Genomic DNA, 27,785 nt, shown 5'->3' on the forward strand with positions numbered 1-27,785 from the left:
GGAGTCGTATTTTCTCGAAGAGCGTGGCGCTCACGTCCGAGCCCGTCCCGGGATGCCCGGGAACCCGCCCGCACAGTCCCAGGCCGGCCAGGCCCCCGCCGCCCGGGGGAGCCGCCGCGTGGCCTCGCCGCGCCCGGGCCCTGGGAAAAAAAAAAAAAAAAAAAAAGTTTCCAAACCGCGTTGCTGGGCGCTGATTGGCTGAGGCGAACGCGGTCCCGCGGCAGCGCAGCCAATGGCCGGCGGGGGTGGGGGCGGGGCCAGAGGCCCGGGCGGTGCAGTGCCCGCCGCCGCCGCCGCCGCCGCCGCCGCCCGTCCTCGCGGACCGCTCCCGGGTAAGTGCGGGGCTGCCGGGGCCGGGGCCGGGGCCGGGGCCGCCGCCACCGCCACCGCCGGGAAGCCCTCCGGCACCGCCGCGCCTCCTGGCGGGGGACCCTTGCAGCGCCCCTCCCCGGCCGCCCGCGCTCCGCGGTCCCGGCGCTGGGCTCAAAAATCCCGCTCTCCGGAGCCGCCTGCCTAACTTTGCGCCTTCCCAGCCTTGTGTCCTCGCGCCCAGCTCCTCGCCTTTGCCAACTTTCTTTCTCTCCCAGCGCTGGCCCGTCTCCCGACCTGCTGCCCTCCGCTCCCTCCGGCACTGCTCCCTTCTGCCCTCCTCGACCCCAGCCCCCGCGGCCCGGCTCCTCCGCCCTCCGCCCCTCCCACCCTCACCCCTACCCCTCCCGACTCTCCGCTCTTTTTTTTTTCCCCCCTGTCTCATTCCCCCCCACCCCTTTTCCTCCTGCTGCCCCCGACTCCCCCCTCATTCCTCGTACTCCCCCTGCCCCCTCCAAACTCCTCCACTGCCCCTTGCTACTTCCACCCCTCAGTTGAGGCCTCCTTCCAAAAGCCTCCCCCCTCCTTGGCATCCATCTCCCTTGCCTTCGGGAACGTGTTTGGAACAGTCTCCTTCCCCCTGCTTTTTCTCAGATCTCTGCTGCAGGGAGGTTCAGATTTCTCCTGACTGCACTTTGGGGAAGGATTGGATAAAGGATGAAAACGCTTATTCTACAGTTTGAATGCCGTGCTGGGGCTTACCTGCCTCCCCGAGGTCATGGGAAATCCCGCCATCATCACCTTGACACCGCTTTTGGGGGGAAAGCAACCTTATCTTCTCCAGTCATCTCAAGTTCTCTGCCTCCTGAGGGTCTGAGCTTCCCAGATTTCTTTGTCCAGGGTTGGTACCAGGTTGTGCCTCTTTTCTACTTTTAGCCTCAAGGTCCCTTTTAACTTCCTTTCTAAAGAAATGGCCTTTACAGGGTGCACTGGGCAGAGATTTGTCATTTTCTATGCTAGTTTTGTTTCTGTATTCTTGGAGAGGACGGCCTTTTAGGACATGGATAGGGTGCTTTGAAGAGCAGTTGGATCCCGTTGACTAACTCCCAGAGCTGCTTATCTGACCCCACCACCACACTGCTATTTAACCAGGTTTGAAACTTAAATCTTTCCTCTTACTGTGTCCTTTGTGTAAGATTAGATCCTTGAAGTCTCAGGGGCCTCTGACTGGCATATTTTATCCTCTCATTTTGGATAATAGTTTAACTTGGCTTTTTCTGTTAGGATGTTATTTTTGTTTCCAAAGTGTGTTCTTTTGCCTCAGAACGTGTGAGCCCAGAGAGATTACACTCCCTTTCCTTACCAGATAATTTCTTGACAGGAGAGGGCCTGCATTCAGAAAGTTTGTGTCAGCAGCTAGGACTGTTTTTGCACCTAGTACTGATGTACGTGCTTTCTGCCTGCCTCTCCCAGCAGTGCCTTAAGTACTTAGTAGGTGTTTGGAAATGTTGGAGAAGGGATGGAGGAGAGGGAAACCAGGGTATGGAAAAAATCATTCCCTGGCATCTTGATTCAATAGAATAACCTTATCCTGAAACAATAGCCATTCTATTTTTTTTCATTCTATGTTTTGATCTGAGTGTAAGCTTTTTAAAATTTCAAAGGCAGCCTATGCTTGTTGTAAAAATCAATGCATACAGTAGTGTGTCTGGAACAGGTTTTTTTAAAGATTTTATTTATTAGCGTGGGTGGGGGCAGGGAGAGGGAGAAACAGCCTCCCCTCTGAGCAGGGAACCCCAACACGGGGCTCGATCCCAGGACCTGAGCCCAAGGTAGTTACTTAACCCCACTGAGCCACTGGGCACCCCTCCCCCTGCTCCCACCCCACAGGTCCTATCTCAGTGCCTACTTTACCCCCGCCTGGTACATGCTTCCAGATCCTTTTCATGTATGCAAAGAGAGTGACATACCTTTACAAACAAAACTGGCAACCTTCTTTCAACGTATCATGAGCTTTCTTCCATATTAGTTCATATGTTTCTTAACGACTACATAATTTTTCCCAGTCCTCTGTTGACAGTTGAGCTGCTCCAATTTTCCACATCAGTGAATGATGGCATACACCCTTGAGTATATGTCCTTGCATGCCTATCTCAGTATTTTTGTAGGAAGATCATTATAGACTTGGAAGGTGCAGAGACAGAAGCCAGACTTGCTGACTCTTGACTGGTTTTGCCCCAGTGATGCCACTTCTGCAAAATGCAGGGCCTGCGTCATAACCTAGAAGCTGTTGAAGCACGTGCTGACGTTTGGCCAAGTCTTTCTGACCCTCCCTCTCCATTCAGCTCTTCCGTTTGTTTTGGTTGGGGAGGATGGAGGTTGGTGTGGAGGAGGGCGGTGCGTTAATTCTTGATAGTTTATCCATGTGTATTGTTCCTGACCAGCTGTGCTGGCTTTCTTCTAAGCGAAGAAAGGAGATTGCTTTTTTTTCTCTAGGGTTTCGAAAGCAAAGGTGTGTCGGGAGATCGAAGTTACGCAAAAAGGAGAACATAATTTTTGAACTTCTTGCTCCCAGCTTGTTCTTCCTTGCATGCTGTAGCATATACTTTCGAGGTGCCCATTGGATTTGTCCATAGAGCTCATGGGGCATGATGGCCTATTGAGAGCACAGGCTCAGAGGCAAAATGCCTAGAACACTTGTAGCACAAATGTAATAAATGCGTGTAGCACCCATTTTTAAGAGAGCGGGTACAGAGTTGTATATACCGAGACCTAGCATTAACCCGTGCCTGTCACAGTGCCTTTGAAGACCCTATGTGGGCCGGATGAAATGAGTGAATCTGACCTCTGAACATTCTCTTTGCAACCCCAAGGAGACCATGAACTTGAATTCAAAGGCCCTCCAGTCACCCCTCCCAACTTGCACTTGGTCTGGTTTGCCTCTAGCCATTCATTTGCACCTATGGAAATGGCCAAGGCATGCAGTGTTTCTACTCCAGCTTCTGCTTCTAGGAACCTAGTGATGTCTTGCTTACTCTTATAGTCAGATGGCTCAAAGGGGATAAACTTGAAGATAAGTTCTTACACACCCAGCACAGGGCAAACAGAAGGTGGTGGTTCAACTCAGTAAGGAGAGTCTTTCCAAGTCATCTTACCTGCTTTCTGTGGCAAAGAATAATGCACATTGGAACTGTGAGACATTTTCAAATGGCAAAGGAAGAATTGTACATTTTTAAGATTGTTTCAGTGTGAAGTTCAGCTGTTACTGCTTCTTAGTCTAGGATATATTTTTTTCTCTTCCCTAAGGATTGTTTTTAAAATGCACGGCGGTTTGGGTTGAAATGCCAAGCCTGTGGTTTTTGCCCTTTAGTTGAAGGAGCTACAGTTGGTTCAGGCTGTGACAGGAGCTCAGGTCTCTGCTTAGCTTCTCCCCACCAACTCCTGGCCCTGAAGTCCAAAATCAGTCCACCCATCAGCACCATTATAATTAAAGCCTCTCTTGCATTGGAAGTGCCTCCTAAAACATCTCAAATTCACTTCTTTCCCAAGGACTTTTAGTCCTCACTGGCCATGTTTTAAGAGTGCAGGATGAACCGTTATTAAACCCCAAGAACAGTATCAGATGATCCTTATCAAGTACACCTGAGGAGGGGGTCGTTTCCAACATGGTATCCTCTCCTGCCGCTTCCCACTAATGAGATGCCACACAGGTGCTGAGGGAGAGTGAGGTTTTCCTGACAAGCCTCTTAGAGATTTACAGATGTCAACTATAAACTAGTCTTCAGAGGTTTCTGCCTTCCTGCCTTTCCTTAACCTTACATCCCCTTCCTGTTAGTGGTCCCATATCTGTCTTCCCCTTCATTCATTCCACAAACATTTATTGAATGCCTAGTATATGCCAGGCACTGTTCTAGGCCTTGGGATAAAAAAGCAAGACCCAGAAGGCCGCTGTATTCAATCATTGACATTCCAGTGGGGGAAAATAAAAACAAAACTCAAAATGGTGAAATAAAACAAAGTAGGGGTTAATAGTGAAGAACCGGAGGGGATATTTGGTGGGATATTCAAATAAGGTCTCCCTGGGGAGGACATTTCAGCTGAGATGGAATGACAAGAAGGATATCTGGGCAGAGAGCTGAGGGAGAAGCAATCCAGGCAGAGAATAGCAAGTGCAAAAGCCCTGAGGTGGGAGCAAGTTTGATGTGTTCAAGGAACAGAAAGAAGGTAATGTGGTTTGCACCACATTGCTAATGAGGGGGACTAGGGTTGGGAATGTTTAGAGAAGTAGGAACTAATTACATTAAATATTGGACGTGATATTTTCCCAGATAGCAGGAAAAGTCGATTTACACCCATTGTTTTTAGTTCTCACTTTTTTGGCCTACTACACAGATTCCCATGCCATGCAGTTGAGACTGTACTCTACATAATGGCCACACGGTCCTCAGTTGCACAGGCTCTTGACACTAGAGGCGGTGGTTTGGGGATTTTGTATTGATGAGTTCTGGGGTCATTAGAGCTTAAGGCTTGAGCAAGGAGTACCAGACCTGAGTTTATCCTTACCTGCTGCGATGTTAATTACTGTTATTTACACTCCAGGTGCTCTGTTCTTTTTACTTTCAGCAAATGACATCTTTCACTACTTACCTTAATCAGGATCTCCATGGCAGGAATCCAATCCTAACTGGTATAATCAAGAAAGGTTGTTGGCGATCTCTCATAACCTTAAATCAAGTATGACTGGATCCAGGTGTTCAAATGATATCATCAGGACCCAGTGTCTCCACCTCTTGGCCCTGCTTTCCTCTGTTTTGGCTTCCTTCTCTTATGATGGAGGGATGATCTCTGGCAGCTCCAGGCTTACCTCCTACCGTCTTACCCTAGTGGAAAGAGTTTCTTTTTTCTCCCAGCTTTATGGAGATATAATTGACAAATAACATTGTGTAAGTTTAAGGCATATAGCATGATGGTTTGATAAACATGTATATTGTGAAACCATTACCACAATAAGGTTAGCTAACACTTCCAGAGTGTCTTTTTTTTTTTTTTTTAAGATTTTATTTATGTATTCATGAGAGACACAGAGGCAGAGACATAGGCAGAGGGAGAAGCAGGCTCCATGCAGGGAGCCCCATGTGGGACTCGATCCAGGGACTCCAGGATCATGCCTTGGGCAGAAAGCAGACGCTCAACCGCTGAGCCACCCAGGCATCCCCCAGAGTGTCTTTCTTGATGGCTCTGCGAAAGCCCAAGACCTGGACACTGGTTTGCTCAGTTTGGGTAAGGGCCAGCCCTGAACCAATCATTGGCCTAGTTTGGGTTTGACCTGCCCCTGTCATTGGCTCTGCTTGGGTAAGGGCCAGCCCTGAACCAATCAATGACTTAGTTTGGTTTCAACTTGCCACTGTCATTGGTTCTCCTTGGGTTAAGGGCCAGCCCTGAACCAACATTGGCCCGCCTCTGAGCCAGTTACTGATGCTGGAGGCATCCGTCCAATCATGTGTCTCCTAGATGCTGGTGCGAAGTACATCTGAATTACATGGAATGAGTATAGGGTTGGTTTTCCTAAGATTGGGGTGGTGTTCCAGAAAGCTGGAAGAAGAAATACTGGATAGGAAAAAAAATCAACAAATGTACGGCTTTCTACTCTGTCCAGCTTTTCTGCTTTCATCCAGCTTTCAGAGAAATTCTGTTCCCCAGAAGGTGGTAGGTGGGGAATAGGGCATCTTGTCTCTGAATCTGGGAAGGGAGAGAAATTAGCAAGATGTGAGTACAGGTACTAACAAATCTAGTTATAAATAAGGACTGTGCTCCAATATATGTGTGTGTGTGTGTGTGTGTGTGTGTGTGTGTATATATATATATATATATATATATTTTTTTTTTTTTTTTTGCCAGGGATCCAGAAGTTGGTGATTGTGTCCATGTCAACTCTAACATATTTAGCTGAATGACTCATATTTGTAGTAAAAAATACAGCTTGTTATGGGCGCCTGGGTGGCTCAGTTGGATAAGCATCCGACTCTTGATTTCAGCTCAAGTTATGATCTAAGGGTCCTGAGATGGAGCCCCAAGTTGGTTTCCATGCTCTGAGCTGGAGCCTGCTTAAAATACTCTCTCCTTCTGCAGTGCTTGCTCTCACGTGCGGTGTCTCTCTCAAAAAGAAAAAAAAAAAAATACAGTTATACCTTGCAAAGTGAGGGGTTGCGTTCATTCTTTTGTCCCTAAGGACACCACATTGTGAGCTCCCTTGAGGGAAGCAAGGGACCTTGGAGACCTCTCATTTGGATTCCTGATGAACTTTTGACAAGCTCAGAGCCTTAAATTCAGAGAATAAGCTGTTACGTGGAGAGGCTTTACCAGCAGGGAGTCTGTGAATTGCCAGCTGTTCCCCAGCCTCTGCTCTGGGTGTCTCCAAGTCCTTGGAGCCAAGGCCCCATTCCCACCCCCTGCTCTCTAGCTACTCTCCCGTTTGTCTGCTTCTCACACCCAGCTCTCCAAAATTCCCTCTACTTCCTCTTCTTCGCCTCCTCGTAACTCCACCCAATTTATTCCTCCTCCCCCCTCCAATGTGTTGAAACTACTCTTGCCCACATCACCAGTGACCGACATTTCGCTAAGTCTCCTGGGTATTTTCCAGTCCTTATCTTAGTTTCTCTGTTGTAGCATGGATACTGTGGAACGTTCCTGCTTTTCCCCTTGACACCATCTATTCCCAGGGGCTCACTGTCTGGTTCTTGTCTCTTCATTGGTCCTCTATCTCCTAAGATTACTGTTTCTTTCTTTGCCTACCAGTCAAACGTTGGCATTCCTCAGAGTTCCATAAATAGTCCTCACTAGATTCTCCAGCAGTTCCATCACAAGAAAAAGGGAAGAAGCAGCTACAGGCTCAGGACTCTTAAGTTTGTGTCACCCTAGAGTTTCAGATCTTTTGCTTCTGGATGTGTCACAAGCATGTCAAACTAGAAATGTCCCAAACTGGCCTCATTATTCTCATGCCCTGAAGACTTTCCTTCTCATATTCTTTATTACTGGTGATGGGGATGGTGGTATACCAGTTGTCTAACTAGAACCTCAGGCGATGTCCTCACCTCTTTCCCCCCTCCCTTGGCAACCCCTCTCTCCCCATGAAATGAATACAGGCTTGGTAGTTTTGTCAATTTGTGGAATGTAATGTGGGTGGGCTGTATTTTGTCTGGGTTTAGTTTCAGTTTTTGGCAATGTTTTATCATTTAATCCAACATAAAATCCAGGAGGTTCCCCCCCCCCCCCATTAAAGCTCATCTATTTACGGGCACCTGGGTGGCTCAGTCTTAGTTTAAGCGTCTGCCTTTGGCTCATGTCCCAGAGTCCTGGGATTGAGCCCCATGTGTGTCCGATACCCTGCTCAGTGGGGAGTCTGCTTCTCCCTCTGACCCTCCCCCTGTTCATGCACTCCCTCTCGTGCTCTGCACACACACTCTCTCTCTAGTAAATCTTAAAAAAGATCAGCTATTTAACCAGATATGGGTAATAATATTAAAGCTTTCTCTCCTAGACACCATGCCACAAGGAGAGTGACCTCTTCCTTTGTTTTCACAATGGAAGACTCGGGAAAGACTTTCAGTTCTGAGGAGGAAGAAGCGAACTACTGGAAAGATCTGGCTATGACCTACAAGCAGAGGTCAGTCTTCCAAAGTCGACCCTGCTTTTTCTTCCCATTGGGGTGGCAGCAACCATGTGTTTTGTGGCCTCTTAAGTGACAAGCACTGTAAAGGACCTTACACACACTCTGTCCATTAAATCTCAAACTGCCTCCTGAGGAAACAATTATTACCCCATTTTGCAAATGAGGAACTGAGCCTCCGGGAAGGCAAATAAACTTGCCCACCAAGGTCACACAGGCAGTAAGTGGCTTGGCTAGAATGTGAGTGCCAAAGCCTAGGGTCCTAAGCAAACTGCTGTCTGTGCTCCTTCCCATCTTATTTTCTGGCAGGATTTTATCCGTTCCAGATGCCATATCTGGTCATTCCCCCACGCAAGAGGAAAGAACCTCTCCCTGTGCCTGACAATATGGGCTGTTGCAGATTTTAGATCTGAAGCCAACAATTCAGTGTCCCTATCTGGGAGTAGAGTGTGTGTATGTGTGTGTGTTCAGCATTGTTTCTTTGTTTCTCATGGACTCTTTTACTCTCCACCTGGAGGTCTTATTCCAGTTCCTCTAATTTCCTTATTCTTACTTGGACTTAAAGATAATTCAGATTTAATATTAAAAAAAAATGTTGCTTGACTTTTAAGGCTTGAGGACCTGGAATTGAGTGTCTGGGGGTGGGTGGGGGCACATTGCAGCCGTGGGGATAAGCAAACATTTATATTAGATCCAATTTCTGCTTACAAGTAAATCTGCAGAGGGCATGCAATCCTAAGTCTATTTATCCACGTTGAGTTTAAAAACAAAATACGTTGAATGAATGAGCGGAGGGTGGGTTGGTAAAGAAATGGCTTTGGAGTCAGAGTCAGGAACACCTAGGTTCAGGTCTGAGCTCTGCTTCTGACTCCTATGACCTTGAGACAAGTTACTCAGCTCAGCCTTATCTGTAAAATGAGGGTAAGGAGAGTTTCTGCCTCAAAAGGTCTGCATAACACTCAGCAGCACGGTAGGTGCTCAGTAAATGATTGCCTGACACAGCTGGGAATTTTTTAGGGCAGAGAACACGCAGGAGGAACTCCGAGAATTCCAGGAGGGAAGCCGCGAATATGAAGCTGAATTGGAGACGCAGCTGCAACAGATTGAAACCAGGAACAGGGACCTCCTGTCGGAGAATAACCGCCTTCGTATGGAGCTGGAAACCATCAAGGTGAGAGGAAATAGCAGGTCTAGACAGCCTTCCCGCCTGGTGTGTGTGCTTGGGAAAGTGAGCCCTGCCGTGGGAGGCCAGCCTGCTGGCCTGCTGGGTGCATATGGTAGTAGAACTCTTTTTTTTGCCCCTGTTGGGAGGAGCTCTATGAGAAACGAGTCACACATGTGTCCACATGGTCATCCTTAGCTATCTACCACAACCCCCCAAGGCATATGAAAGGTAGATGTTCTTATTTATTTATTTATTTTTAAGATTTTATTTGTTTGAGAGAAAGAGACAGCACGAGCTGGGGGAGGGGCAGAGGGAGAGAGAGAAGCAGACTCCCCACTGAGCAAAGAGCCCAACGCAGGGATTGATCCCAGGACCCTGAGATCATGACCTGAGTGAAGGCAGAAGCTTAACCAACTTGAGCCACTGTGGTGCCCAAAGATAGACATTTTTAGAGTATAGGGTGTCACTAGATCTGCTCATCATTGTATTGTACAAGGCCTAGGTTATGCTGCCCATTGTGGTAGCCCCCAGCCACCTGTGGCCATTGACATTTTAAGTTAATTAAAATAAAGAAATTTAATCCCCAATTATCCTAGCTATATTTCAACTGTTAAACAGCTCCATGTCTCTAGTGGGTATCATTATTGGACAGAGAGGGGTGGAATATTTCCATCATTACAGAAAGTTCTATAGGACGGTGCCAGTCTAGAGCAGGTTTCTTAGCCTGGACACTCCTGACTTTTGAGGTCCAGTAGCTTTCTGTGAAGTTTTGCATTGTAGGGTGTTTAATAGCATCCCTGGTCTCCACCCACTGGATGCCAGGAGCACCCCCCCCCACCCCGATGATGACAACCAGAAATACCTACAGATGTTGCCAAGTATCTAGAGCATCACTGGTTCCAAGAGTAAAGACTGCCTTTTGGACATTTTATAGGGCTTAGCAGATAATCACTCATACAGTGCCCTGGAGACCGGCTCTCAGCCCTCACTGCCAGGCTGGATCACCTGGCTAGTTTCATGAATATTAGGCCTGTAGGATCCCTGGGTGGCTTAGCGGTTCAGCAGGTTAAGCGTCTGCCTTAGGCCCAGGGCATAATCCTGGAGTCCCAGGATCGAATCCCACATCACTCCCTGCAGGGAGCCTGCTTCTCCCTCTGCCTATGTCTCTGCCTCTCTCTCTCTGTCTCTCATGAATAAATAAATCTTAAAAAAAAATCAGGCCTGAATCTACCTCTGCCCTGAGGTTCCTGGTCTGAATGTATTTGGGGGGGCACCTAGCATGTCGCATGTCTTTTTTAAGATTTATTTATTTGTTTTAGAGATAGAGTGAGCAAGGAGAGGGCCTGAAGGGGAGAGAGAATCCTGAAGCAGACTCCCTGCTGAGCACGGAGCCTAATGCAGGGATAGATCCCAGGACCCAGAGATCACGACCTGAGCCAAAATCGAGTCGACCACTTAACTGACTGAGCCACCAGGCACCCCTTCAGTTTTTAAAAATAAAGCTCCCCTTGTAAATTTTAATGAGGTGCTAGAGGAAAGAACCAAGGGTAAGGTATGGTGGATAGTGAAGGGAGATGCACTCCTGGTATTCCGGAAGCTCTGTGAAGAAGACAAACCTAACCCCAAAAAGCACTTAAGATACCCAATTACATAGTACTGACCAGGAGATCCTTCTGAGAAAGGTCTTCATGAGCTGGAGACAGCTTCATGGGGAAGCTGGGAAGGATTTGATCTGATGGTTGAAGGTGAGGGGAGTCTGTGTGCGTGTGTGTGTGTGTGTGTGCATAGCCAGCAGGTTAAGGTGTAGGGGTTAGTGAAGAGTTAATCTGGACCTTCCATAAACACAGGAATGGGTATCAAGCAGACTTGAGAATCCTGGCTTTAGTAGTGCATGGGAAAAAGTGGAACCAGCCAGTGGGTTGGGGATTGAGGGTTGGGGAGGGGCAGAGGAAAGATCCCAAAGACCTCAGAGCTGAGCATAAGCTTTTTATGTTGTAGACCACAGAGCCCACACTGGCCATCTACAGATCAATCTGGCCCACAGATGTTTTCGCCTGTTAGCCTTTGGTGGTTTTTATTCAACATTTTGTCATGACAGTTTTCATGCTCACAGCAAGTTTGAAAGACTTTTCCAGTGGCCATCGGTTTATCTGCCACTGAGGCTCTACTAATAACCTTTGCCATGCTTGACTTTTTATTACCTATCATATCCATCTATCAATCTAGTTTTCTGATGGAGTTCAGAGTGACTTACATCTATACACTTGCCCGTCAATACTTCAGCATGCTATTATTTTTAAAGATTTTATTTGTTCATGAGAGACACACAGAGGCAGAGACATAGGCAGAGAGAGAAGCAGGCTCCCCTGCAGGGAGCCCGATGAGGGACTTGATCCCAGGACCCCAGGATCACGCCCTGAGCCAAAGCCAGATGCTCAACCACTGAGCCACCCAGGCGACCTTCAGCATGCTGTTATTCCCTAGAGTTGAGGGTTTGTTTACAGTTTATTCTTTTGGTAATAAAATTTACATCTTTTAGTGTTTTTTGTTTTGTTTTGCTTTTTTTTTTTTTTAAGATTTTGTTTATTCATAAGACACAGAGAGAGGCAGAGACATAGGCAGAAGGAGAAGTAGGCTTCCTGTGGGGAAGCCCTGAATCCCAGGGCCCTGGGATCACGACTGAGCTGAAGGCAGATACACAACCACTGAGTCACCCAGGTGTCCGTCTTTAATGTTTTTTAAAGATTTTATTTATTTAGAGAGAGAGCGTGGATGTGTGTGGAGAGTGCAGCAGAGGGAGAGAATCTCAAGCTGAATCCACGCTGAGTGCAGAGCCCACGTGGGGCTCAGTCTCAACACTGATGTCATGACCTGAGCCAAAATGAAGAGTAAGATGCTTGACGGACTGTGCCACTCAGATGCCCCTACTTAAGTACTTAATATTCAAAGTTGTGAGGCTTTGTATAAAAATCTGGATTGCTGACTCCCTTTGAGAACCAGCAGATCTGGCCATACCAGGCCTGCAATGTTCCACACCAACAAAACACCACGTAGTGGTTGCCGAGACAGAGCCACTGTTCACCAGTCCATCTGAGTTCCCACAACCATCCCCCACCTCCATTTCTGACACTGAGGTATAAGTGTCCCTTGTTTTCTCTACAACTGGCCCACATCACTCATTTGATTAACAACCTGACCCCTGCCATAGGCACTAAGGAATCATTCCCATGCTTAACTTGGAAGGGACTCAGGGACGCAAGAAGCAGCGTGGAAGTAAAATCTGTGAACCAGAGTCGGGAGAGGGAACAGGCCTTCCATGGAGGCAGGCTCATACTGCGCAATTATGAAGTAACTGCTTCCCAACAGAGCCCTTGAACCTGCAGAAGACCTCTTCATGACAGCCACATGATAGATGCATGAGGTGCAGAGCATAGAGCCGGGAAAGAAATAGAAATGCAGGGAAATAGGATAACTGCTGCCAGGGGGGTTCCTGGCTGGCTCCACTGTTGGAGCATGCGACTCTGGGTCTCAGGGTTGTGAGTTCGAGCCCCATGCTGGGGTATAGATTACTTTAAAAATAAATAAACTGCTGCCAGCAAGTATCTGTCAGTAACTCAGAGAAATGTATTCAACTCAGTCAGACTTCTTGACAACTGGCTTATTCATCACAAATTGAACAAAAAGGCCTGTAAGAGATCAAACAGAGCATCTGTTGAGGCCTCCATCAGCTGACAGCTTATTATAATTAACCCCAAATGAAAGCACAATATTTAGCAATGGCTTTTCATGTCCCTAAGTTCAAAGGGCATCATTTGAATCTTTATGCCGGTGGAGAAGCCCCTTAACTACATCATCTTGGAAGCTGCATTTGAATTTAGGTTACTGACCTAGGATCCTCTACGCTTCTGTTTTATTTGGTGATGCACCCTGATAAAGGGTGTGAAGCCATCAGAGCCAGCCCTGGGAATTTCCCCGGGCGTGGGGCTTGGTCGGCCCCTCCTTGCCTGAGTGGAGATGCTTCCTGTGCTCCCGGCCAGGAAACAGAGTATCAGAGGGGACCAAGCAGCGAGGATGTGGAATGCCCTCCCTGTCAGCGCCTTGTAAATGATCTACTTGTTCCGTGGGAGCCCTTCTCCCATGGTGCTCTCACCACACCTCTCTGGCCCAGGCACCATTATGTCACTCTCCTGACGCATCCAGATTAGCAACGCCTTTGTTTACTTGATTGAGGAGAGAGGAGTTCATCTGTTTTTCAAACTTCCTTTTTTCCTTTTTTTAAGATTTTATTTTTTAAGTCCTCTCCACACCCAGTGTGGGGCTTGAACTCACAACCCTGAGATCAGGAGTTGGATGCTCCACCAACTGAGCCAGCCAGGACCCCTCAAACTTTCTAAGTAGACTTTGGGCCTTTCCTGTGGGAAGTGTTTTCTTTTGTGTGTAGATGAAGGGAAAGCAGTAGGGGTGTTGGGTGAAGGAAGGTGATTTGAAAGAGAAGCCTGAGCAGAGTGTGTGTGTGTGTGTGTGTGTGTGTGTGTGTGTGTGTGTGTACGACCAGTCAATACCTGTGTGTTCTGGAAGGAAATGTTGGAGGGCAATTTAGTATAGTTGTTTTAAGAGCACAAGCCTGGGGATCCCTGGGTGGCTCAGCGGTTAACCATCTGCCTTTGGCCCAGGACATAGTCCTGGAGTCGTGGGATCGAGTCCCACATCGGGCTCCCTGCATGGAGCCTGCTTCTCTCTCTGCCTATGTTTCTGCCTCTCTCTCTCTCTGTCTCTCATGAATAAATAAATGAAATCTTAAAAAAAAAAAAAAAAAAGCACAAGCCCTGGGGCACCTGGTTGGTTCAGTGGTTGAGTGTCTGTCTTTGTCTCAGATCGTGATCCCTGTGTCCTGGGATTGAGTCCTGCATGGGGCTCCTTGCAGGGAGCCTGCTTCTCCCTCTGTCTATGTCTCTGCTTCCCTCGATGTGTTCTCTCATGAATGAATAAATAAAACCTTTTTTTTTTTTTTTTAAATTAAGAGCACAAGCCCTGGTGGCCCAGACTGGATCTTGGCTCAGTCATTAGCTCCCAGTTGGCTTTGGGTTAATGAAGAAGCCTCAGTTCACATCTCTGAAGTGGCATTAAATGGGCCAATATAAGTACTGTCGTGAGCCCAGAAGCTGACCCAGAGTAAGCATGCGATGAATGTTAGCTGCTGAAATTGAGCAGCAGCAGATCGCAAAGTCATTTGACTATTTTTTGCCTTGGAAAGCACTAGTCAGATGACACTGAGCTACTTTTGGTAATTATTACTATTGTTATTTTTAAAGATTTTATTTATTTATTCATGACAGACACAGAGAAGCAGAGACACAGGAAGAGGGAGAAGCAACTTTTGGTAATTAATAACAAGTTGTGGGGTTTTTTTGTTTTGTTTTGTTTTCCTTCCTTCCTTCCCTCCCTCCCACAAAGGTCTAGAAGTCCCTTCTAACTCCCCCATGCTGCAGGGGCGTGTCCTGGATCACAAAGTTAGAACAGTTGTCAGACTAAGTTCATGGTTTCCTGCTCTTAGGGCGAGGCACAAGCATCCAAAGTCATTGTGATTCCTGATACACGATCCAGGGATGTCACATGAAGTAGATTTGTGTTGCCCTTGTGGATGAGAGTTGGAGAAGTTTGTGTGGCTTTCTATGGTTGTGGATGCTTTGAGCAAAATAATTGCTTTGAAGATTGTCAGGGGCTTCTTAACACCCAGAGGCTGCAGGGACCGAGTTCTGGAGGGGGCAGGATGCAAGATGCTACGGGGCCAGGAGACAGGAAGCACTTGGAATATAACAGCTTTGAATGGTGGCTCCCTGTTCTTGCCGTCTGCCCTCACATGGTCATGATCCATGTGGAGAGAAGGTTCTGCTGGCTGATCTTAGGCTTGTCCCCAGGCTGTGGCAGGAGGCTGCTAGAATGTCTGGGGCCTCCTTGTGAGGATGAGGTGAAGACTGGTCCCATAAAGATCCTATAATAAGGGAGAGCTAAATCCCTAAATAAATCAGGATGCTGCTGAACTGCACACATAGGGAGAAATGGATGTTCATGTGCTAAAAGCAACAGTGTTCGGGGTACCCAGGGGGCTCAGTTGGTTAAGCGGCTGCCTTTGGCTCAGGTCATGATCCCAGGGTCCTGGGATGGAGCCCTACATCGGGCTCTCTGCTCAGTGGGAAGTTTGTGTCTCCCTCTGCCCTTCACCCCACTCATGCTCTTGCGTGCGCTCTCTCTCTCTCTCTCTCTCTCTCAAATAAATAAAATCTTAAAAAAAAAAAAAAACACCAAAACAACAACAAAACACAACAGTGTTTTCCAGCAGGAAAATGTATGTTCAAGGATTAGTCTTCAGTATTTTTAAGGAAATGACAGGGAAGGAAGGTGAACACCGCTTATCAGAAGACTTAAATCATACCCTCAGTGTCAATTTTGTCCTCCAGGAGAAGTTTGAAACTCAGCACTCCGAAGGCTACCGGCAGATTTCAGCCTTGGAGGATGACCTTGCCCAGACCAAAGCAATTAAGGATCAACTTCAGAAATACATCAGAGAGCTGGAGCAAGCAAATGACGACTTGGAAAGAGCAAAACGGTACGTCGGGAAGGAGAAAACAGATTTTAGAGCCTTTTGTCTTTACTGTTTGACCCCAGTGCCTGGGTACCAAGCACTGGGTTGAGTATAAAGAATTCAGCAGGGAGCCAAGCCAGTGTCCTTATAGGAAATGGTCAATGGACAGATAAGTGCAACTTTTTTTTTCTTTAAGATTATTTATTTATTGGAGAGAGACAGCTTGAGCCTGATTTGGCAAAGGCACTGAGGGAGAAGGAGAAGCAGATTTCCTGCGAACAGGGCACCCAACTCAGGGCTGGATTCCAAGATCCCAAGATCATGACCTGAGCCAAAGGCAGACACTTAACTAACTGAGCCACCCAGTCACCCCCCAAGTGCAACTTGACTACAGCAGTAGGTGCTGCAAGTCTAGGGGGCATGTGATAGGATGCATTAGTCCGGCCATTGGCAGGTAAATGTTAAGTAGGACTTCCCAGTGGAAGTGACATTTGGGCTAAGACCAGGGGATGCATAGGCATCATCCAGGGGAGGAAGATTATGAGGTGAGAACATCCCAGGCAGAAGGACAAGCATGTGCTAGATACTGCCCTAAGGTAAGCATGTGCGAAGAACAGGGTTTCCTAAACTGACATTCTGTTGTTTAACAGAATACTAACAATCCTAACTTTTATTATATAACTACTCTGTGCCAGGCCTTCTTTTTTTTTTTTTTTTTTTTTTTTAATGAAACCACTTTAAAAGTTAGATATAAATTGCATATAGTGGCATGCACAGATTTTAAGCATATAGTTCCATCAGTTTGGATAAATTGCATATATGTTCACGTGACCCATGCTCTTGTTAAGATATGGAAACTTTATGTCGCCTCCACAGTCCTCTGCATCATTATTAATATTATTATCATTATCATCATCAGTTTAAGTAGACTCTGTGCCCAGTGCGGAGCCCAATGTGGGGCTTGAATTCACAACCCTGAGATCAAGACCTTAGCTGAGATCAAGAGACAGAATGCTTAACAGACAGCTACCCAGGCACCCCTCTCTTTATGTCTTTGAGCAGAGCTACAGTAGCTACTTGAAAGTCCTTTCCTGCTAATTCTCATATCTAGGTTATCTTAGGGCTGATTTGTCCCCGTGATTGCCTTTTCTCCTGAGTTTGGATCACATTTTTTGTGTTCTTAACGTGTCAAGTAACTTTGAATTCTAGAACATGCATTATGAATGATGTGTTACAGAAACTATGGATTATGGTTTTTTGTTTTGTTTTGTTTTGTTTTTTTGATCTGTTAACTTGGCTGAACTAACACTCCACAAACTGTTTCTGCTTAATGGGCAGAAGCTGAAATCTGTTTGATTCTTTTAGCCTTGACCAGACTGCTTCAAGTCTGCTGTGCATATGCATGGTCCAGGGGTTCGCCAGAGATATGAGAAGAGTTTGTATGAGAATTTGGCACTCCCCTGTGTTGGTGGATTTCTATCACTGGAGCTGTAGGCAAAGCATTAACAGAGATGCAACATTCACCCACTGTATTGGCTCCCGTTATTGCCAGGGTCTCCAGACTCTAGTTGTAATCTATGGGAAGTTTCGTCTGATACAAGCCACCTTATCATTATCAGAAATGGGGTCTCTTTTCTTATCCATTTGTCAGAGCTCTTTGTATATTTTCACTGCTAATCTTTTTGTCCTACATGGAAAATATTTGTCCTAGAATAATCTAGTCTTTTGCCTTTGTCTCTGTTATCATTTTCCATACAAATAATTACCATTTTTAGATCATCCAGTTTATGTCTCCTTTTTTAGCTTCTAGGTCTCCAGAGTTCACTAGGGAGAGCTCCTTGATCCTTTGTGTGTGTCTTCTCTTAATTTGTTTTTTGTAAGACTTTTTTGTTTTATACTTATGCTTTTAATCTGCCTGAAATTTATTTATCTAGTACAAGATACTAGATCCAATCTTCTTTTTTGCTAAAGATTTTATTTATTCATTTGTAAGAGACACAGAGAGTGGCAGAGATGGAGGCAGAGGGAGAAGCAGGCTCCCTGCAGGAAGACCAAAGTGGGACTTTATCCTAGAATTACCTGAGCCAAAAGCAGACGCTCAACACTGAGCCACCCAGTTGCCCCCCAATTTATTTTTAATGCATAGATAGCTGATTGTGCCAGTACTATTTATTAAACACTCATTTTTCCCACTGAGTGTAACCCAACTCTGTCATATGTTAATCTCTGACATATCCTGGGATTCATTCTGAATTCTTTATTTTGGTCCAGTGTACAATTTGTGAATTACTATACCAATACTGTAATGACTTGATTTCCGTGACTTTATAGTATGTGTGATTTTTAGCAAGCCACTGGCATACCATTGTTTCCACCCATATTTCATTGATCAAAGCAAGTCACATGGTCCAAGTCAAGAGGTGGGACAGTATATTCCACTCACAATGAGGCCATAGCAAGGATGTGGATGTAGGGAGGGTGAAGAATTAGGACCAGTGATGCAGTCTACCATGAAGAGATAGTACATTCACCAGTTCAAAAATAATGTACAAAAGGTAGAGTTTTTTTAATGCAAATTCAAGCAAATAGGGAATAAGGGAATTCATATTATCCCTCCCTTCTGCCCTTCCCACAAAGAGCATTCTATACACACTGTTGCACATCTTCTTTCACATAACAGTAGATCTTCGAGATTTTTCAGGACATAAAACATTCTTTGTTCTTTTTTCCCCAAGTGCATAATATTCTATTGTATGGTTGGTGTTGTATAATACATAATAATTTATTTGTCCAGTCCCCTGTGGATGGTTATCTGCTACATTTGCATTCTTGTGCAGTGATAAGCATTACTGTTACGAATGCTAAACATTGCTTGCACAGATGTTTATTTGTAGAATAAATTCCCACAAGTGAAATTGCCGGGTCAAGGGATAGATGCGTATGTGATTTTGATAGTTATTGCCCATTTGTTCTCTATATGGTTGTATCACTTTATATTCCCTGCAAGTATGTATGTAAATCCCTCTTTTCCAAATAGCTTCACTAACGGAGTGGTTTTCAAAACTTTGCATCTCTGCCAGTATAAGTGACCAATGGATACATTTCTCAATTATGAGTGATGTTGGTTCCTTTTCCTAATTTAAGAACTGTTTTATGTCTTTTTCTATGAACTGTTTATCTTTGCTTACTTTTAAATTGGGTTGTTTTTCATTTCTAGGAGATTGTTATATGTTTTGATACGAATTGAAAATATTTGGAGTTTGGATTTGTCCTCCAGCTTTGTTGTTTACGTTACTGCCAGAAGTTATTTGATTTCTCTGTGGTTAGATATATCAGCCACAGTTGGAAGGGCGTTCTGCAGTCCAAGGTTTATAAAGCAGTTAGTCTGTGCTTTCTTTTTCTTGTCTGTCTTACATTTCATTATATTTTTTAAAAATTAAAGGTACATAGGATTCCCATTGTGGCCAAATGCTGAATTGTTTGGTGTTAAAATCAGATGAGGTAGGGGCACCGGGGTGGCTCAGTGGTTGAGTGTCTGCCTTTGAGTCAGGTCATGATCCCAGAGTCCTGGGATTAAGTCCTGCATCAGGCTCTCGTCAGGAAGCCTGCTTCTCCCTCTGTTTCTTCTGGCTTTCATGAGTAAATAAATAAAATCTTAAAAAAAAAAAAAAAAAAGAATCAGAAGAGGTAGAGGTGAAGCCCAAGTCATCATTATATCATGAATATTATATATACATATCATTCATATATATTCATATCATTATTTTTTTTTAATTTTTTAAAATTTATTTATGATAGTCACACAGAGAGAGAGAGAGGCAGAGACATAGACAGAGGGAGAAGCAGGCTCCATGCACCGGGAGCCCGATGTGGGATTTGATCCCGGGTCTCCAGGATCGTGCCCTGGGCCAAAGGCAGGCTCCAAACCGCTGCGCCACCCAGGGATCCCTATTCATATCATTATATATATAATGACCCATCATTATAGAATGAATAAAGTTATGGAATACTGAGGTTTATTAAAAAAATTAAGGGCACCTGGGTGGCTCAGTGGTTGAGTGTCTGCCTTTGGCTCAGGTCGTTATCCCGGAGTCCTGGGACCGAGTCCCGCACCAGGATCTCCACAGGGAGCCTGCTTCTCCCCCTGCCTGTGTATCTGCCTCTCTCTGTATCTAAGACATGACAACTTTATTATAAAGTTTTAATGGTTGTATTTGGAAAATTTGACCATCTACTTCAAGAACAGTAATTTCTCAGCCCTACCAGCCATTTGCCTGTTAAAGTTCTTCTACTGTAGATCTGTTAAATGAAATGGCTTACTTTTAGGAAGGGCATAACCTTGAGAGACTCAGGGCCTAATTGGAAGTAACTAAAAATTAAATATATTCCTTAAGAGTTCTTTTTTGTTTAACATATGAATGCTAAGGTATGAAAAGGGTTAGAATTGATTTTTTTTTTTTTAAGATTTTATTTATTTATTCATGAGACACAGAGAGGCAGAGACACAGGCAGAGGGAGAAGCAGGCTCCATGAAGGGAGCCCAACGTGGGACTTGATCCCAGGTCTCCAGGATCATACCCTGGGCCGAAGGCGGCGCTAAACCACTGAGCCACCCAGGCTGCCCAGACTGATTTATCTAATTTTACTCTTCCATGTTCCTGTTACACAGAAGTTGGAAAAAAAAACTTCTTGTGATAACACATTACATCAAGTTCACCATCTTAACCATTTTTAAGTGTACAGTTGAGAAGCATTAAGTATATTCACCTAATTGTGCAACAGCTCTCCAGACCTTTCTCATCTTGTGACATTGAAACTTGGACCCACTAGACACTAAATCCTCCTCCATGCTCCTTCTGGCCCTCAGTAATCCCCTTTCTGTTTTCTCTGATTTTTCACTACTTTGGGTACTCTGTAGGAGTGGAACCCTACAGTATTTGTCCTCATGTGACTGGCTTATTTTCCCAGCATAGATCTTTGAGATTCACCCATGTTGTAGTGTGCGACAGGATTTTCTTTTATTTTCTTTTTAAGGCTGCATAATATTCCAGTGTATGCATAGTTGAGTCAACACAGGTTTGAACTGTGGGTGTGCTCACAGAATTTTTTTAAATAAATGCAGACTGTTACTATAAATGTGTTTTTTCCTATGATTTTCTTAATAACATTTTCTTTCACTTTATTGTAGAGTACAGTGTGTAATACATAGAGCATACAAAATATGTGTTAGTTGACTGTTGTTGTTTATGCTTTTGACCAATACTAGATGATTCATAGTTAATTTTTGGGAGTCAGAAGTTATATGTAGGTTTTTAATATGTGAAGGGTTAGCACCACTATTCTCCTCACCCGCTCTGTTCAAACACCAATTGTATATGCCACATTCTCTTTATCTATTAATCTGTTCGTGGATGTTTGGGTTACTTCTGCTGCTTAATTGCTGTGAATGATGCTGCTATGAACATGCGTATACAATTATCTCTTTGAGATCCTGCTTTTACTTCTCTTGAATATATGCCCAGCAGAGTAATTGCTGGATCATATGGTAATTCCATATTTTTATTTTTATTTTTTTTACCAGGGCCACGATCATGTCTCTGGAAGACTTTGAGCAGCGTTTGAATCAAGCCATTGAAAGAAATGCCTTCCTGGAGAGTGAGCTTGATGAGAAAGAGAATCTCCTAGAATCTGTTCAGCGACTGAAGGATGAAGCCAGAGGTCAGGCGGCCATGGCTTTGTTCTTTGTGCCCTCACCAGTGTTTTCCCCTCTCCCTCCCTGAGAACAGCTTGTCCTGCAAGGTTGCCCAGCATCACCTTGGCTGGAAATCCATGCTCCACTTGGCACAGGAACAGTCTGGGTCAGAGGGTATAGAACCACACTGGGTAGCCCTCAGCCTCAGTCCTGACCCCTTGCTAAGAACTGTCTGATGTCTGGCCCTGTAAAGACCCCTTGTGGTTATTTAAACCCACCCCTAGCTTTCTGATCAGTAGGGGTATAAGAGTTTTGTGGGGAGAAAATTCGTGTTGATGGAATTCCGTGCTAGCCCACTTGTTTTTGTGGCTTGATGGCAGCTGATACATGTGCCTTAGAGCACTGAATTCCCGTCAGCATTTGCTCCATGGAAGTTCACAGTTCGGGAGATAGATCTAGGTGCAGAAGAGATTTTTTTTTTTAACATCCCAATTAATTGTTCATAACATTAATTTAGTTTCTAAAATAGAGCCAGTAGAAGGGGGATTAAAAAGAAAACACTCTTTAGGGGATCCCTGGGTGGCGCAGCGGTTTGGCGCCTGCCTTTGGCCCAGGGCGCGATCCTGGAGACCCGGGATCGAATCCCACATCGGGCTTCCAGTGCATGGAGCCTGCTTCTCCCTCTGCCTGTGTCTCTGCCTCTCTCTCTTTCTCTCTCTGTGACTATCATAAATAAATAAAAATTAAAAAAAAAAAAAAAAAGAAAACACTCTTTAAGCTTGAAAGATAGTTTATTTATTTAAAATATTTTATTTATTTATTTATGAGAGACACAGAGAGAAGGCAGAGAAAGAAGCAGGCTCCCTACATGGAGCCCGATGCGGGACTCGATCCCGGAACTACGAGATCATGCCCTGAACTGAAGGCAGAGGCTCAACCGCTGAGCCACCCAGGCATCCCATTGAAAGGTGGTTTAAATTCCTATCAGTAGTGAAGTGGTTAAATAAGTTGCATAGATTTATTTTCTGGAATGTTAAACAATTGTTAAATTATAGATATAAATATAGTTAGGTTAAGATATACTGTCATAGTCAGTAGGTATGTTTCTATTTATGTTTAATAAGAATTCCTATTTGTCTAATAGAGATCTATGTAAACTGTATGTCTGAAAATACAGAGAAAAAGGATTGAAAATATCTCTCCATATTATAGTGATTATGGGTAAGGAGGGGCATTTGGGGATGGGCTGGGAGAGCATATTTTCATTTAGTATTTATTCCTTATTGCACTGAAATTGCTTTTGAAACAAGGAAAGCAGTAGTGACCTGCCACTGCCATAGTTTAAAAAAATTTTTAAACCTTAATGTTTTTATTTAAAACATCTCTAATTTTCCAAGCCTACTAGGCCAGGTCCCTTGGGTTTCACTTCATTGAGGGTTTCACCTATGATTTTCCATTCTGGTACTTCTTTTCCCTGACCAGTGTCTACTGTTGACCCTCCCCTCCCCCCATCACCCGAAGCAAGGACCTAATCTGAATCCTTGTCCTGGCTCAGATTTGCGGCAGGAGTTGGCTGTGCAGCAGAAGCAGGAGAAGCCCCGGACCCCCATGCCTAGCTCGGTGGAAGCCGAAAGGACAGACACAGCTGTGCAGGCCACTGGCTCTGTACCATCCACTCCCATAGCTCATCGGGGACCCAGCACTAGCTTAAACACACCAGGGACGTTCAGACGCGGTAAGGGAATGGCCATTGGGAGGATTTTCTCTGCTTCACAAAACTCTCCCAGGAGTCGGGTTCTGGGTGAGACAGACACTGGGTGTGTTTAAAAGGAGCAAATGAGTGTTCCCAGGGTGGGGGGCAAAGCTTTGAGATAAGAAGAGCTTGGTTGTGAGGTAATAGGGAGCGATGGAGTCTGTGGCCAGGAAAATGGAAGCCTCATCTCGAAGGGGCAGCTGCCACTCTGCTCCTACCCCAGGCATTAGCAGACATTCCCAGTCTTCATTGGAAGCCAGAAATCCTCTCCTTAAATCCTCTCCTGCATTAGCAGACATTCCCAGTCTTCATTGGAAGCCAGAAATCCTCTCCTTAAACTTAAACACAAAGTTTCCAAAGTTGAAAATTGCAGTAACCAGATAAAAAAAATGGAAAAGCATTCTGTGAGTCCAGCAATATTTCCATCTAGAAGTAGAATCCAGTATAACCTGGGCTGTATGGTTAAAAAAAAGAAAGAAAAATTTGAGTTTTCACCCCAGCTCCTCTGCTGATTAACTAAGACTGTTACTGGGTCACTTAATAGCAAGTAACAACAATAGACAACTATTGGGTACTTGGTATATGCTCATTAGCCACTCTGCTTCAGATGCTTTGCATATATATGACCTCACTGAATTCTCACCACAGGCCAAGATGCCAGTGCTGTCCCCATGGGATGGGTGAGGAGATGGGTTGAGGACACTAAGGCCCTGATAAAGGAGCTTACATCAGGTCATACAGCTGGTGAATAGCAGAGTTGGGATTCAGACCCAGGCCTAGCTGGCTCCAGGGCTCACACTACTACTGACTATTTTATCTGTTAGCCTATTCCCTGGGATCAAGAGACTGGTGAGACTTCCAGAATCCCTGTCTAGAGCAGGGCTTTCCACACTTCGGTATGCACCTAAGATTCAGCAGGTCTGGGCAGGGCCTGGGATCCTGCATCCTAACCAGGATGATGCTGGTGCTGCTGGTCCTTGGGTCCTGCTTAGAGGAGAGAGAGGGGCTCTGGAGAGGAAGCCCCCTTACAAATGTGGTTTGTTCGGATGATGTTCATAACTACATGGAATTCCTAGAATTTCAAGAAGACTTGTTTTGATTTTGCTTTAAAAGAATAACACGTAAAGATAAACAATTAATACGGTAGTTTTAAGGCTGCAAACGGTTGCTCATCAAGTAGACTTTTTCTGTCTTAGTTAACTGTCAAGTGAAACAGGGCAGCATCTAGGATTGGAGGGCAGAGTTAGCTTCCTGCGCTCACACCCGTGGTTCTGCATTTAGGGATGTTTGTGCACAAACTTTCGACTGTGGGTTGGTATTACATGTCCCTCCTTTTGCACACCCAGGTCTGGACGACTCTATGGGTGGGACTCCCCTCACTCCTGCAGCACGGATATCGGCCCTCAACATTGTGGGAGACCTGCTTCGGAAAGTAGGGGTAAGACTGCCACCTCCCTGGGCTTTGGTGTGGCTCCTTGCCTGTTTCAGGATATCGGAGAGGGGTGACCTGATTAGTTCTTCTCCCCTTTAACAGAGACTCCCTGCATTTTAGGCAAAACTCTGGTTCTGTTAGTGTCCTATAGCATCATTTGAGGGCATTCTGTGGGCATTGTTATTGACGAACACCCAGAGCTCTAACTCTCATCCCTTTGATCCCTGGGCATATCTTTCCCTGCCATTTTTCTTTGGAATTTGAGAAATTTGGTTGGTGTCTGTTTTTTTTCTTAATTTGAAAAAAACTGAGAACTGAGAAACATTGTAAAAATTGCTTCCTCTTTTTAAATTTCTTAGGGAGGGACGCTTGGGTGGCTCAGCAGTTAAGCCACCTGCCTTCAGCCCAGGGTGTGATTCCAGGGTCCTGGGATCAAGTCCCACATCGGGCTTCCTGCATGGAGCCTGCTTCTCCCTCTGCTTGTGTCTCTGTCTCTCTCTGTGTATTCTATGAATAAATAAAATCTTTAAAAATGAATGAATAAAATTATTTATTTATAAATAATTATAATTATATATTATATCATAATTATAAATAAGCAAAATTCATTCATTCATTCATTTATTTATTTCTTAGAGAGTTAAAAAACAAAATCTTGAAAGGCTAGGACAAAATCCAAAGTGGATTTCATATTTCCCATAGGCAGAACTAGATGATTGGCAGGGTTATTGAGTTTCTCAGGAAGCTCCTAAGAATGTCTGAGGCTAGTGGCTCTAAAAGTTAGATATACATTAGGTCCCTGCAGGGCCCCACTTTGGAATTCCACTGTATAACACAATTTGAGAACCACCGTTGCAAGTTATTGTCTGTGTTCAGGCTCTGGGTGAGAGGGGAGTTCTTGTCTTTAACTTGAAAGATGAAAATGTGTTTCTCTGCAGGCCCTGGAGTCCAAACTTGCGTCCTGCCGGAATTTTGTGTATGATCAGTCCCCAAATCGAACAAGTGGCCCAGCCTCCGGGCGGGGGAGCAAGCACAGAGATGGCAGTGAGAGACAGCCAAGCAGCACCGGCGTGCCTCTGGGTGATAAAGGGTCAGTACCTTTAGCTGTCCATTCCAGGTGGGAACCTCTAACCCCTGACCAGTAGCCATTTGGGAAAAGCTGCAGGGTTATGTCTGTGAACCTTGGCCCACCCCCTTTGAGACAGAGTTAGGTGGTATCTTCTGGTTAAAAGTAAATGGCCAGGAAGAGGCTCGTTTTCATTATTTGATGCTGCGGCCCCAGCTCCTGGTCACCCTGTGAGCACATCCTGTATAAAACACTTGCTTGGGACTTGAGCTTCAAACACTGCTCTGCTTCCCCCAGAGGAGGATTTTTTTTTTCCTTAAAAAAAAAAATAAATAAATAAGATCTTTAGAAACTCAGGAAGTAGGCATTCAGTTCTAGCCAGACTAGATTCCTGAAGCTAGTCACCTGATGGGAAGACACAAATCTGATCTCTAGCAGCATCGTGCGTATTTGCTTACCTGAGGAGCATAGGGGCAGCTTCTAGATTGATTAATTTTCTAAGTTGTGCCACCATTTTCCTGGCCCCCAAGCCATGTCACTGTGGCAGACCTGTCACCATGGCAGACTGCTGGCGGGAAAGGAAGACTCGTTTTGTATGGCATGCACATAACTTGCAGCCCTGTCAAAGAGGATGTCTTTAGTGGGTCTTCTATGTGACTGGGCTTCTCGTGTGGCCTTGGCAGTGTGTGAGCTAGGTGGCCAGTGTCCTTTCCTTCATTTCATGGGAAAGAAAAATGACACCCAGGGAGACATTGCTCCTGACTCCTGATACTCACTCTTAGAACTTGCAGGCCCCAATGCTAGCCAGTCTGTAACAGCTGTAATGTCCACCTAATTTGGTTTGCTCTGTCTGAAGGTTGGGAAAACGCCTGGAATTTGGGAAGCCGCCTTCAAATATTTCCTCACCGTCGCTGCCGTCAGCCCAGGGTGTAGTCAAGATGTTGCTTTAGGAAATCCACGGAAGCTGAAGCCCCGGTGTGCCTGTGCGGGAATCGTACCTTTCTTCCCCTCTTTAAACTAGGTTTTTGTGTTTTGAAGCTAGTTTGAGAAATAGGAGCAAACAGTCACATTAGCCAATGAGGCCATCGCCCGTGGCCCCAAGAAATGTTGTATCGTAATCCCCATCCTCCTTGCTGGTGTGTTGCAAATGGGACAGGGACAAACCGGAGCCTGTGGAAAGGGTGCTAAGGTGTGGATGCTGAGGCTACCCCATCATTGTGAGCTGACCAGACTCCCGAATGGTTTTGAGATGCGTTTTTAATGTCTGGAGATGCCGTAAAAGTGGGATGTGAGCCCATCTCAGACTCAGGCTATCTTCTAGAACAAAACTTTGCTCTGTGGCACAGGAAGGGTCTGTGTGATGAAATCATGTCTAGGAGAGCAGAGTAGAATAGACACATGCCTTTTAAAAAAGAAACTATGGTGTAGTGTGCCTCTGGGACATCTTAATCTGCCTCTTACTGAGGCATTTGGAGGTGTGCTTGTTTCAGAGGGGATCTTGTGTAGACCAAGTCAGTTGGAAAGTTCGCATCCTCTTTAGATCGATCCTGATCGTTAGTTTTCCTGGAACTTCTGCCCTGGCCTGAGGTTGACCTTTGCTTCAGGACCCTGACAGTCTTTGGGGTGGCATGGCCTTATGAATTCAGCCCTTAAGAGCAGGACTTCATTCAAAGCCTTGATAAAATCATCAGGGTGACCTCCAAATAAGATTAAACCACAGGATTGTTGTTGGAAGCTTCCTTGTCAAAGAAGAAACAAACATGGGATTTCCACTCGGATGTTGTACGTACCCAACCCTGCTTGTTGTGAACTGTGTCTCGCTTTTGGAGGAAAGTAAAAAAGAACACATGAATTCAGGAGCATGCATGCAGCTTAATGACCTTTTTTACTAAGTTATTTTTCCAAAAGAATAGCAAAAATATCCTTGAGTTAAAAATAGAACTTCACAAGTGCTACTGAAATTCAACAGAGAATTGATCTCTGGTGCCTGGTTCCTTACCCTGGGAACATTCTAACCTGTATCGGTAAAAAACATACTTTTATTTTTTTAAAAGAACAATAAAATCAAGAGAAACTAATTTTCAACTAGCTTGTGGTGGTGGTCAGTAAATGTCGCTTT

At 45.2% G+C, this 27,785-nt stretch overlaps 1 protein-coding gene across 2 annotated transcripts; it reads left to right on the top strand.

Annotated features, from left to right (window-relative positions):
* Window positions 1-253: 253 nt before the first annotated feature.
* On the top strand, window positions 254-27,754 carry NDE1 (nudE neurodevelopment protein 1). Of its 2 annotated transcripts, none has more exons than XM_077906731.1 (9): window positions 254-332; window positions 7,847-7,972; window positions 8,993-9,146; window positions 15,599-15,747; window positions 21,305-21,441; window positions 22,971-23,150; window positions 24,515-24,606; window positions 25,539-25,690; window positions 26,523-27,754. In XM_077906731.1, the coding sequence occupies exons 2-9, from the start codon at window positions 7,890-7,892 to the stop codon at window positions 26,614-26,616; spliced, it is 1,041 nt and encodes a 346-aa protein (XP_077762857.1). In that variant the 5' UTR covers window positions 254-332; window positions 7,847-7,889; the 3' UTR covers window positions 26,617-27,754. The 2 variants fall into 2 exon arrangements, with proteins under 2 accessions (XP_077762857.1, XP_077762858.1); XM_077906732.1 differs by lacking the exon at window positions 254-332 and adding an exon at window positions 996-1,210.
* Window positions 27,755-27,785: the final 31 nt, after the last annotated feature.

This window comes from Canis aureus, chromosome 8 (assembly GCF_053574225.1).
Source record: "Canis aureus isolate CA01 chromosome 8, VMU_Caureus_v.1.0, whole genome shotgun sequence".
Classification (NCBI taxonomy): domain Eukaryota; kingdom Metazoa; phylum Chordata; class Mammalia; order Carnivora; family Canidae; genus Canis; species Canis aureus.

Excerpts from the sequence above, each read along its gene's own strand:
- NDE1 (XM_077906731.1), top strand. The coding sequence starts at position 7,890 with ATGGAAGACTCGGGAAAGACTTTCAGTTCTGAGGAGGAAGAAGCGAAC. Across the intron at positions 7,973-8,992 it reads GCTATGACCTACAAGCAGAG|GGCAGAGAACACGCAGGAGG; the intron begins GTCAGTCTTCCA and ends GGAATTTTTTAG. Across the intron at positions 9,147-15,598 it reads TGGAGCTGGAAACCATCAAG|GAGAAGTTTGAAACTCAGCA; the intron begins GTGAGAGGAAAT and ends TTTGTCCTCCAG.